At 45.3% G+C, this 12,764-nt stretch overlaps 1 protein-coding gene across 6 annotated transcripts in view; it reads left to right on the top strand.

Annotated features, from left to right (window-relative positions):
- The window catches only part of EXOC6 (exocyst complex component 6), a 369,989-nt gene that overhangs the window by 182,866 nt on the left and 174,359 nt on the right, over positions 1-12,764 (top strand). For all 6 annotated transcript variants that reach the window (XM_040361791.1, XM_040361789.1, XM_040361790.1 and 3 more), the window contains exons 16-17: positions 7,068-7,179; positions 10,695-10,829. In XM_040361791.1, coding sequence (XP_040217725.1) covers positions 7,068-7,179; positions 10,695-10,829 — 247 coding nt within the window. The remainder of the gene's footprint in view (positions 1-7,067; positions 7,180-10,694; positions 10,830-12,764) is intronic.

The raw sequence follows: 12,764 nt of genomic DNA, 5'->3' as shown, positions 1-12,764 counted from the left end.
TTGACGTCCACAGATGGGATCTCCCATCCTGGATGGACGTCATATGACGTCCTGGGCTTTGTGCAGCGATATCTGAATGATGGATGCAGCTAGAGGCATCATTCAGATATCATTCGTTAGTGCCGTAAGAGATACCAAGCATGAGATCAGTGAATTTTTTTCACAATCTCATGATTTCCAGCCTGGAGAAGAGAAATGCGGGGTCTTATTGACCCCGCTTCTCTCCATAAAGAGGACCTGTCGCACACATTTCCTATTACAAGGGATGTTTACATTCCTTGTAATAGGAATAAAAGTGATAAAAAAAATAAAAAAGTGTAAAAAAATAAATGAATAAGTAAAAAAAATAAAATAAAAAAATGATATAAAAAAATTAAAACGCTCCTGTCCCCGGTAGCTTGCGTGCAGAAGCGAACGCACACGTAAGTCCCGCCCACATATGTAAACGCCGTTTAAACCACATATGTGAGGTATCGCTGCGTGCGTTAGAGTGCCAGCAACAATTCTCTCACTAGATCTCATCTGTAAATCTAAGCTGTTAACCTGTAAAAATGTTCAAAGCGTTGCCTATGGAGATTTTTAAGTACTAAAGTTTGACGCCATTCCATGAGTGTGCGCAATTTTAAAGCGTGACATGTTAGGTATCTATTTACTCGGTGTAACATAATCTTTCATATTTTACAAAAAAATTGGGCTAACTTTACTGTTTTGTTATTTTTTTAATTCATGAAACCATTTTTTTTCCCCAAAAAAAAGGCGTTTGAAAAATGATTGCGCAAATACCGTGCAAGATAAAACGTTGCAATGACCGTCGTTTTATTCCCTAGGGTGTCTGCTAAAAAAACATATATAATGTTTGGGGGTTCTGCGTAATTTTCTAGCAAAAGAATTAGGGTTGTCCCGATACCGATACTAGTATCGGTATCGGGACCGATTCCGAGTATTTGCGGGAGTACTTGTACTCCCGCAAATACCCCCGATGCCAGATCCGATAATTGGGCGGGGGACATGGCGGCATATGGGGGGGACATGGCTGCATATGGGGGGGACATGGCTGGATATGGGGGGGACATGGCTGGATATGGGGGGGACATGGTTGCATATGGGGGGACATGGCTGGATATGGGGGGGACATGGCTGGATGTGGGGGGACATGGCTGGATATGGGGGGACATGGCTGCATCTGTGGGGGGACATGGCTGCATCTGTGGGGGGACATGGCTGCATCTGTGGGGGGGACATGGCTGCATCTGTGGGGGGGACATGGCTGCATTTGTGGGGGGGCATGGCTGCATTTGTGGGGGGGACATGGCTGCATTTGTGGGGGGGACATGGCTGCATCTGTGGGGGGACATGGCTGCATTTGGGGACACATTAAAAAAAAAGTATCGGTATTCGGTATCGGCGAGTACTTGAAAAAAGTATCAGTACTTGTACTCAGTCCTAAAAAAGTGGTATCGGGACAACCCTAAAAAGAATGATGATTTGTACATGTAGGAGAGGAGTGCCAGTATAGGCCTGGCATGGAAGTGGGTATAAAAGCCCTGTATTGAAGGGGTTGAAAAAAAAAAATTCTCTTTAGTGATCCGTTAAAGTATCCACAACATATAAAGTATTTTTCACCAAAAAACTGTTCTATAAATATATATTTTTTTCAATCCTAGTACCATTTTAACATTTGGGTTTGGAAATGGGAAAACTAGGCTCCGTTATCAGAGATGTGAGCTGGCACGTGGGAGTGAAAGGTTAAAGGGTCAGCCTAGTTTAGTACCTACATTTACCAGATGCTGATGTAAGGGAAGCTGGGACCCTCTGTGCAGAGATCTCGCTGCTTGAAACCTTGGGAGATATAAAAAGTCAGTAGATGGATCATGCCGCTGGTATCTACCCTATAATAAAATGCCTGCTTAATGAAGGTTGACCCTTTTAAATGCCATCTGTAAAATGTACCAACTAAAGTAGCATCCGAGCAAAGAGAATGAAAGTATCCATCCAGCATCTCGTATAATGCTCATTATCTGTGTCCTTTACACTGTATATAAGCACTGACCAAATGAGCTGTTTGTTTAGTCTGAGCAGCTTAACCTGTTCTATTGTGATACGCATTCTCTGTAATTGTCTTTCTCTACCTGGCCTGCTTTCAATCTGATAGAATAACATTGGAGAGCTCAGCTTGAAAACACAGCAGCCAGAAGCCACCTTCCAGCTTATCTCTCATTTCTTATCTGTTAATGAATGTAAATGAGCGGAGCTTCACACATCCTTAATTGATCCCGAGTACAATTTACACATAGTAACGAGTAACCTTTTGACCTAACCTGTAAATATTTACTGACAAAACACAGATAGAATATACACCGACTAACTGCTTGTCAAAATTAGACAAACAGTTTGCAAGAGGTGAAGAAATGGGTCACTACAGCAATTATAAAGTGTCACCGCGCTAATTATCTGACGTGTGCCCACAACAACTCAGCGTCACACTGTTGTGATGTGATCTGGTGTCAAATCAAATAAAACAAAGACGGAATCAGTGTGTTTAATAGTTCAATAAAGCCGGCCCGGATTTCGATTCATGTATGGGCAATTCCGTTCATAAGAAGTTGATCTATCGATTGACTTCTCTGGAACGGCACTCCTGGAAAATTTCAGTTCCATCAGCGCTGCAGTCAATAGGCTCCCCACTGTCAGAATACAAAGACACAACAGGGAGGGGGGATTCAGAGAGGGGGGATCAGGTCAGTTTTTTATCATTCAGCCGGCTGGTTAAATGAAAAAAAACTGGACCATGTATGAGCAACTTTAGTGATCATTTTTACATGGGACCAAGCACAGTAAAGCCTTTTTAAAAAAGAAGGTATTTACATAACTCATTCCAACACATAAAAGGATCCTTCCTCACTGTTTTTTGCTCCTCTGGCTGATGCACATCCATGGCACACAGGGAGCTGTGAGCTGCCGGGAACATACAGTTCACATCCAGACAAACGAAATATTGAAGATTCAGAGGATGATTCATTGACGCCATGTTGGCGTCCTGTTTCTAATCCCTCTAACACACATCCCCACTTTGCTTTCTGGGCTCGTATAGTTTCTATTTGTGACCGCCTCTGGAACTTTGCGTTGATCCAACTGAGGGTCTGAATATCCTTTCATGTCTATGGGAGTCACCAAGCGCCCGCCGCTGAGGTGTCTGTGGTTATAAATACTTCTGAACGGATTTTGCTTTCCCCTGAAGAAGCGAAAATAGCGAAACATGTTGGGAATATGCGATCTCTGTGTGCTCTAAAACGGCAATTGTATTCATTAATGACCACCATGAATTATATCTTTGATTGGATCATGTTTTTATACATATTTTGTATTTAATAAAATGATTTTGTATTTTTTTTTAGACACGTTCTTTCTCATCATTAACTGCTTTACCCATTGCACCGTAAAATATCCCTCTTTTTCTTTCTCCCAAAATTCAACATTTCTATTTGGGATTAGGTGCCTATATCAATGGGTGATTCTACTAGTGCCTGGATAAATTAAAAACGTATAGCAGGGAGATTGGTGCGGTGGGACGGGAGGACAATTATAGAATGATGCACAGTGTCTGTGTCCTAACCTCCAGCAGCTGAAAGATGGCTTCTCTCCCTCTCCCTGCCGACGGCTTTCAGTTGCTAGAAGGAGAGACACAGACACTGTGCATTGCTCTGTAATTGTCCCCCCACCACACCGATCCCCTTCTGTGTGCTGCCCACATCTGATTCCCCCCTGTATGCTCGAGTCCCCCCTTGTCCCCCCTTCCCCCCAGGGCGCTGCTGCCTTCCCTCTCCCTCTGGCTGCTGCGGGTACACAGGGCAATGGAAAGTGGAAACCCAGAGTACCTGCCAAAATCAGGTTCCCGTCCAAACCTTCCCTGCTTCTGGCCATACCTATATCCCTGTTCTTCTCCAGTCCTTTGTGCTAGCCTCTGTGTACACCATGGTTTCTAGTGTGATAATTATGCCCAATGATGTGTCATCTGTTGACCCCAGTGTGTCCCTATTTGCCTTGTGGCTCCAGTGCACCTCTGAGTTCCCTGAGTCTTCTGTTGACCCCAGTGTCCCCCTATGTGACCCCAGTGCACCTCAGAGTATCCTGTGACCTCTGTTGAGCCCAGTGTGACCCCTATGTGCTGTGTGACTCCAGTGCACCTTAGAGTATCCTGTGTCTTCTATTGACCCCAGTGTACCCCTATGTGCCATGTAACCCCATTGCACCTCAGAGTATCCTGTGTCGTCTGTTGACCCCAGTCCCCTATATGCCATGTGACTCCAGTGCACCTCAGAGTATCCTGTGTCTGACCCCAGTGTGCCTCTATATGGCATGTGACTCTAGTGCACCTCACACTAGCCTGTGTCTGACCCCAGTGTGCCCCTATGTGGCACGTGACTCTAGTGCACCTCACACTAGCCTGTGTCTGACCCCAGTGTGCCCCTATGTGGCACGTGACTCTAGTGCACCTCAGGGTATCCTATGTTCTCTATTGGACCCCATTGTGCCTGTATGTGCTGTGTGACTCCAGTGCACCTCAGGCCCCGTACACACGACCAAACATGTATGCTGAAACTGGTCCGCGGACCAGTTTCAGCATACATGTTTGGTCGTGTGTAGGCGCGAGCGGGCCGAATTCCAGCAAACATTTGCCCGCCGGGCCTTTTCCCAGCAGACAAATATTCCTGGACGTGTTTTAAAACCGTCCGCTGGAATCCTGCCCGCTCGGACATGTACGGTCGTCAGTACAGACCTACCGTACATGTCCGAGCGCCCGCCGTCCCTCGCATGCGTCGAATGACTTCGACGCATGCGTGGAAGCCTTTAAATGGCAGGCCCGCCCACGTCGCCGCGTCATTGTCGTGGCGACGACGTGGACACGCCCCGCGTATTGTTTACGCGCGGACTTCTGTACGATGGTTAGTACAGCCATCGTACAGAAGCCCTCTGGCAGACATGTACGGTGAAAACGGTCCGACGGACCGGTTTCATCGTACATGTTTGCTCGTTAGTACCCGGCCTCAGAGTATCCTGTGTCTTCTATTGACCCCAGTGTTGCTCCTATATGCCGTGTGACCCCAGTGCACCTCAGAGTATCCTGTAACCTCTATTGACCCCAGTGTTGCCCCTATATGTCATGTGACTCCAGTGCACCTCAGAATATCCTGTGTCTTCTGTTGACCCCAGTTCATCTCTATGTGCCCTGTGACTCCAGTGCACCTCCGAGCATCCTGTATCATCTAGTGACTCCTAGTGCATCCTGTATGCTTCTATGGCACTAGTTTCTCCAAGCAGCCTCCAGGATCCTTCTGCCTCATCTGAACAGTCCTCCTGTCAGTGGTTAATGACCACTGTCCATGACTAGTGCTCTTTACACTGCTCCTATGAATAATGACCATTTATGTAATGTTTTAGTGCTTTCCTTATTTTTTTTATTATTATTATCAATGTTATATGTAACCCCTTAAGCACGGCATCATGTGACTATGTGATTGGCTCTCACGGTGGTCACTTAATCGGGAGCATGTCATACTGATTTCCAATCAGAAGTCTTAACTGAGAGCTGGTATCACAGCTTTTAGCAGACAACGTCATGCCACCGTGAATGCATATGTGTAGCGCCCCACTTTTTGTGCCGTCGCATATGTGGTCAGTAAGAGGTTAAAAGTGTAGAACCTTTTTTTTTTTGGTTTGACATAGATAATATATATATATATATATATATATATATATATATATATATATATATATATATATATATATATATATATTATCTATGTATGGGAATAAATAATCACTATGGCCTGGATTCACAAACAGCGGCGCATATTTATGCCGCCGTAGCGTATCTTCTTTACGCTCCGCCGACGCAGCGCATAGAGGCAAGCACTGGATTCACAAAGCCAGTGCTGCCAAATCTATGCTGGGTTTCCTAGGCGTAAGCCGGCGTTTGTGGAAGTGGGCGTGAGCCATGCAAATGATGGGCTGAGTCTCAGCCAGTTACGTATAATGAATGGCGCATGCGCCGTCCCGTGGACGCATCCCAGTGCGCATGCTCAGAATCACGTCGGAACAACTGCCTAAGATACGACGGATCACTGCCTACGGCGTGAACGTAACCTACGCCCAGCCATATTCACGTACAACGTAAACAACGTAAAATACGACGGCTTGTGTTCCCTGGTCCATACCTTTGCATGGGTTGCGCCTCATATATGGGGAATAACTTTACGCCGGACGTACGACTTACGGAAACCGCGTATATTATGCGCCAGGCGCAAGTACGTTCGTGAATCGGCGTGTCTCCCTCATTTGCATATGTGCATAGAAAATCCATGGGAGCGGCAAATGCGCCCAGCGTAAATATGCGCCCACTCTACGCTGGCGTAGACAAGTTACGTCGGTCGGATGAAGCCTGTTTTTAGGCGTATCTTAGTTTGTGGGCACGGCGCATAGATACGACGGCGCATATTTACACTTACGTGGCGTATCTGGAGATACGTCGGCGTAAGTGCTTTGTGAATCCGGGCCAACTTCAGTCTTCATTGGACAGATGACTTGTTCTGTGGCTGCTGCTGTGTGTTGATGACAGCTATACTTCAAAATATAATTTCCATCACATGTAAATAATCTCAACTATTTTTTATTTTTTTTTGACTGGACAGATTTGGGGCTTGTTTCAGGATAAGACAGACAGAAGCTAATCTAAATAGGATTATTTTTAGATTTTTCTCTTGCGCATTTGCAAAGCAGAAAGCTAGTTTAGTTTTCTGCTGTTTGATGGATTCAGAGATAAGTCCACAGACAAAGACACAGTCATATTGTGGGCTTGTAATAATTCCCAGTTGAGGAGGTGTCAGAGAGCAGAAGTCAAAGGTTTGTTACTGGTGGCGCCTGCAGTGGAAAGAAACCCAGAAATGACGGGGTTACCGGCAGCCGCAGACAAAGCACATTCTGTGGACATTTTATCTCATTCATATTTTAGGATGTATTCTAGGTGTTCCGTGCTGTTTAATACATATGTTTTCCTGACCTTTTTCCAGCTCGACAGAAATTGATGATATGCTTAGGAAATCTACCAACCTACTTCTCACAAGAACCTTAAACAGCGGATTGCAAAACCTTATCAAAAAGCCTCATATAGGTCTGACTGAGGTAAGTACCTGCCGCAACATTTCTAAGCTCGCAGAATAAACTTGTGCCCTTTGGGCATGGAGCCATACTACGCCATCCTTGGACATATTGACTGGTCTAGGCCAGATCTGCCCATCATTTCACACTTCTGAACCTTCGCCAAGGAAACAAGGATGTTTTAAAATACCTGTTAAAGCAAACTCCAGGAACATAGAAAACTTTAACTCCTCTCGGTCCTCTTCAGTCACTACCGTGTTTCCCCGAAAATAAGCCCGGGTCTTATTTTAATTATGCCAACAAAAGACAAAGTAGGGCTTATTTTCGGGGTAGGTCTTACCATGTAATGTAGTTGTCTTCTCTCCCCCTCTCCCTCCCTGCCTGTCAGGAATCCCCAGTGTGAGTTAAAATGATTGAAAAAATCTTATAATCCACTCTATTACAGTATTATATAATGTACGATGTGTGTGTTTCTGTAATATAATTGTGCCAAATACATTTGTTATAGTGCCGCTCTGCACTTCTGTTACCCGCCAGAGCTCTCTTCCCTGCAATTATATTACATAAACTCACACATTGTACATTATAAACTACTGTAATAGAGTGGATTATAGGATTTTACAAGCATTTTTAACTAGGGCTTATTTTCGGGGTAGGGCTTATATTGCAGCCCTCCTGGAAAATAATGCTAGGTCTTATTTTCAGGGTAGGTCTTATATTTGGGGAACCAGGGTAGCTACTTTTTAAAAATAAATGTTCTGATGAGCGTTAATAGTAAGGCTGCTTTCACATTGAGGCGTGCAGCCGCGGTGACGGTATAGCCGCGCTATTTGTAGCGCGGCTATACCGTCGTATTTACCGCGATATTCGGGCGCTAGCGGTGAGGTTTTAACCCCCGCTAGCGGCCGAAAAAGGGTTAATACCGCGGTATTACCGCGCTTTCCCATTGATTTCAATGGGAAGGCGCGGTATAGGAGCGGTGAACACACACCGCTCCTATACCGCGGTAAAGATGCGGCTAGCAGGACTTTTGGTGCGCTCCTGCTAGCGCACCGCTTCAATGTGAAAGCCTTCGGGCTTTCACATTGAACACTACAGGGCATGATTTTTCATGCGGTATAGCAGCGCTATTTTTAGCGCTGTACCGCATGAAAAACGCCCCAGTGTGCAAGGGGCCTAACTGTAATTCACAACCTGTGATCTTCTGCTCTGCTGGTTCCAGTTATAATGACAGGCTCACTAAAGCTACTGTAAACCTCCAACCTGACTTGTTGTTGTCCCCACTTGTCAACATCCTCAAGCCTCTGCTGTAATTGGTGAAGGACTAGCAGTTAGATCATCAGGATGGGAAATGGCCCATGGCCAGGGCCGTCGGTTAAGGACCTTGACCCTTTTTGCGATTCGGCACTGCGTCCGACAATTGTGCGGTCGTGCGACGTGGCTCCCAAACAAAATTGGCGTCCTTTTTTTTCCACAAATAGAGCTTTCTTTTGGTGGTATTTGATCACCTCTGCGGTTTTTATTTTTTGCGCTATAAACAAAAATAGAGCGACAATTTTGAAAAAAATGCAATATTTTTTACTTTTTGCTATAATAAATATCCCCCAAAAATATATATAAAAAAAAAAAAAATTTCTCAGTTTAGGCCGATACGTATTCTTCTACCTATTTTTGTTAAAAAAAATCGCAATAAGCGTTTATCGATTGGTTTGCGTGAAATTTATAGCGTTTTATGGCATTTTTATTAATATATATATATTTTTTTTACTACTAATGGCGGCGTTGAGCGATTTTTTCGTTATAACTGCGATATTATGGCGGACACTTTTGACACGTTTTTGGGACCATTGTCATTTTCACAGCAAAAAGTGCTATAAAAATGCACTGATTACTGTGCAAATGACAATGGCAGTAAAGGGGTTAACCACTAGGTGGCGCTAAGGGGTTAAGTGTGCCCTAAGTATGACTAAGCACTAGTTTCAGTGCGAAACGCGTCAGCGGTCAGGTTTTATTTTGCTGTGACTTGTAGTGCTGTCCTTCTTTCAATAAAAGGCTACAATTTGTTCAGAGTGCGGCTGTCCAGAGACAATCTTTGTTCCTGCCATGCATTTTCAGTGCAGAAAAAAACTGCACAGAACTGCATCTGGTGTGAACTGGCCCTAATACTGCCAGCTTGGGGCCAGATACTACAGCATACCTTCAGAAGTCTAGTGGTGTCTATGGCAGAACGAGGCAGGGTTGTTTTGGTGGCAAAAGGGGGACCTACTCAACAGAGGCGTTGCTAGGGGGGTGCGGTCCGCACCGGGTGACCCCCACTAGAGGGGTGACACCATACCGTTTTTTTTTTGTTTTTTAGCTGACATGCCCAGCCTGCCCTGTGCAATCCCAGCCTGCCCTGTGCAATCCCAGCCTGCCCTGTGCAATCCCAGCCTGCTCTGTGCCACCCCAGCCTGCCCTGTACCACCCCAGCCTGCCCTATATCACCCAGCCTGCCCTGTACCACCCCAGCCTGCCCTGTACCACCCCAGCCTGCCCTGTACCACCCCAGCCTGCCCTGTATCACCCCAGCCTGCCCTGTATCACCCCAGCCTGCCCTGTATCACCCCAGCCTGCCCTGTACCACCCAGCCTGCCCTGTGCCACCACAGCCTGCCCTATACCACCCCAGCCTGCCCTGTACCACCCAAACTTTCCCATGCCACCCCAACTTGCCCTGTGCCACCCTAACTTGCCCTGTACCACCCCAATCTGCCCTATGCCACCATAACTTGCCCTATACCACTTCAACCTGCCCAATGCCACCCTAACTTGCCCTGTACCACCCCAACATTTCCCATGCCATCCCAACTTGCCCTATGCCACCCTAACTTGCACTATACCACCCCAACCTGCCCTATGCAACCCTAACTTGCCCTATACCACCCCAAACTACCCTATATCACCCCAACATGCCCTATACCACCTTAACCTGTCCTATACCACTCCACTACACCAACCTGCCACTATACCACTCTATACTACCCTAACCTGCCACTATACTGCCCTATACTATCATTTACAGGGGCTGGTTTTCGGGTGCGCCCCGTGCCCGTGTGCTGCCTGCTGGGCAGCTTAGACAGAGGGGGGGGTGACACCATGTTTTACCGCACCGGGTGACACCTACCCTAGTGACGCCACTGCTAATCAATATTAGGTTGGTCATCATAATGCTATGGCTGATTGGTGTATAAGAGGCATAATTACAGGTCTTGATGATTTTGTTTGAAAAACGCTTAATAAGACACTCACGTCACATGGCTCAGGGTCTTCATCATGTCATTACGTTTGTACTAAAATCATTTACTATACTTCCATAAACTTGCCTACCCTTAAGGTTTGGGTGTTCCTCCCTGTATAGTTCTCGGAGCACAGCTCTGGGCTATATGAAGTATGGCTGAATCCTGTAATACAGTAATTACAGCACTATAGGAAGGACAGTAACTGTAGAATAAAATCAGGTGGAACATTCCTATTATCAGTTGTTTTTTTCCTGCTTTGTAGCTTGTGCAGATCATCATAAACACCACACACCTGGAGCAAGCCTGTAAATACCTGGAGGATTTTATTACCAATATTACAAATATTTCCCCTGAGACTGTTCACACCACAAGACTTTATGGCCTGTCCACTTTCAAGGTGAGTTTAATTGTTATTTTCTTCAAAGGTGACACAACCAGCTCTAGTAACACAAGTAATTGCCGTTCCATAATGCTCACTAAATAGGCAACCTTTGTACACTTTAAAGGGATTTTCCCCTTTCAGTAATATTTATTAGTGTGGTAAAGTCCTGAGCTGGGTGGGTCACTCATAGCCCCAGTGACTGATGATTTGGCCTGATATGTCATAGCTTTCTTCAAGGTGGAGATAGCCAACACCGCACCTGCTTTAGAAACCCGTTTACATTCTTTACGGATTATAAAACATTGCAGATTTAGGAAGAGAACAGTACATCCAATTTGCTTTTACAAATAGAAGGAGATTGGGGTTGATTTGCGAAAGCTTGGACTGCTCTTTTCAAGGGAATGCTAACTTAGGCCCCTTTCACACTTGTACGACTTGTCCCATGATTTGGGACTGCAAAGTAGCATGAAGCCTCGTATATACGACCGGTTTTCCCGGCAGGAAAACTGCCAGGAGAGCATTTGGCCGGGAATCCTGGCCGTGTGTATGCTCCTTAGCAGTTTTCCCGTCAGGAAAACAGCCGAAAATCCCGTCGGGAAAATAGAGAACCTGCTCTCTATTTTCTCGCAGGTTTCCCAGCAGAGTGTTTCCTGACAAGAAAACCGGTCGTCTGTATGCTTACCTGTCCCGCGCATGCTCGATAAGAGTTCGACTCCATTGATCTCTAATGAGATCACATGCGCATTTGGCTAAACAGCCCTGCAGTTTCCCAAAGCTTGTTTGTGTGTACTCTCCACCTTTAAATTCTCAGATAGGTCTCCAGCAAGTCTCCCCGCAATAGATGGCCAAAAAGAAAAGAAGGATGCCAACATAGAGTAGTAACGTACATAAAATCGATTTATTAAAAAAACAGGTTGCACTCACATTTGAGTAGAATAAAAGTAGCGTGTATAAAGTTGTAGCCGGCCGGCTCTCTCTATCCGGATGGCAGCAAGGTGTACAGTGGTGACGTCAGCTCCTCAATTGGGAGAAGCGGCGTGCTGACGTCACCACTGTACAACTCGCTGCCATCCGGAAAGATGGGCGGATAGAGAGAGCCGGCCGGCTACAACTTTATACACGCTACTTTTATTCTACTCAAATGTGAGTGCAACCTGTTTTTTAATAAATCGATTTTATGTACGTTACTACTCTATGTTGGCATCCTTCTTTTCTTTTTAGCCATCTATTGCGGGGAGACTTGCTGGAGACCTATCTGAGAATTTAAAGGTGGAGAGTACACACAAACAAGCTTTGGGAAACTGCAGGGCTGTTTAGCCACATGCGCATGTGATCTCATTAGAGCAGTGTTTCTCAACTCCAGTCCTCGGGGCGCACCAACAGGTCATGTTTTCAGGATTTCCCTCAGATCAAACTGCTGTGGTAATTACTAAGGCAGTGAAACTGATAAAATCACCTGTGCACAATAATGGAAAGCCTGAAAACATGACCTGTTGGTGTGCCCCGAGGACTGGAGTTGAGAAACACTGCATTAGAGATCAATGGAGTCGGTAAGCAGATAGTTATTAAGAGGTGGAGGTTTTCCATCTATCTTGCTATCAGACACGGTTTCCTGGGACTACTCCTTTTGGCACATCTTTTTAATTTACCGTGGAACCACATGGGAATTTGAATCTTGATGGACTATTGTTTGATTACACTTTTGTCACTGATTCATCTATAATCTATCATTGTCACCATTGATATGTTATTGCACAGGTGTTATTAGATTGTGAACATCATTTATTTCTACAGTATTACAATATTGTACACTTTGTTTATGCAGCGCAGCATACCTATTTCCCTTTGTGGATGTGCTTACTTAGCAAAGAAAACCCAATCACATGCAAGGACAGTATTTTTGCTTGCACATGATTGGATGATGGTAGCCAGCAGAGCATCATCTTATTG

This window comes from Rana temporaria, chromosome 8 (assembly GCF_905171775.1).
Source record: "Rana temporaria chromosome 8, aRanTem1.1, whole genome shotgun sequence".
In the NCBI taxonomy this organism is placed as follows: Eukaryota; Metazoa; Chordata; class Amphibia; order Anura; family Ranidae; genus Rana; species Rana temporaria.
The sequence above is the reverse complement of the archived record's forward strand: the minus strand, read 5'-3'. Positions and strand labels throughout refer to the sequence as shown.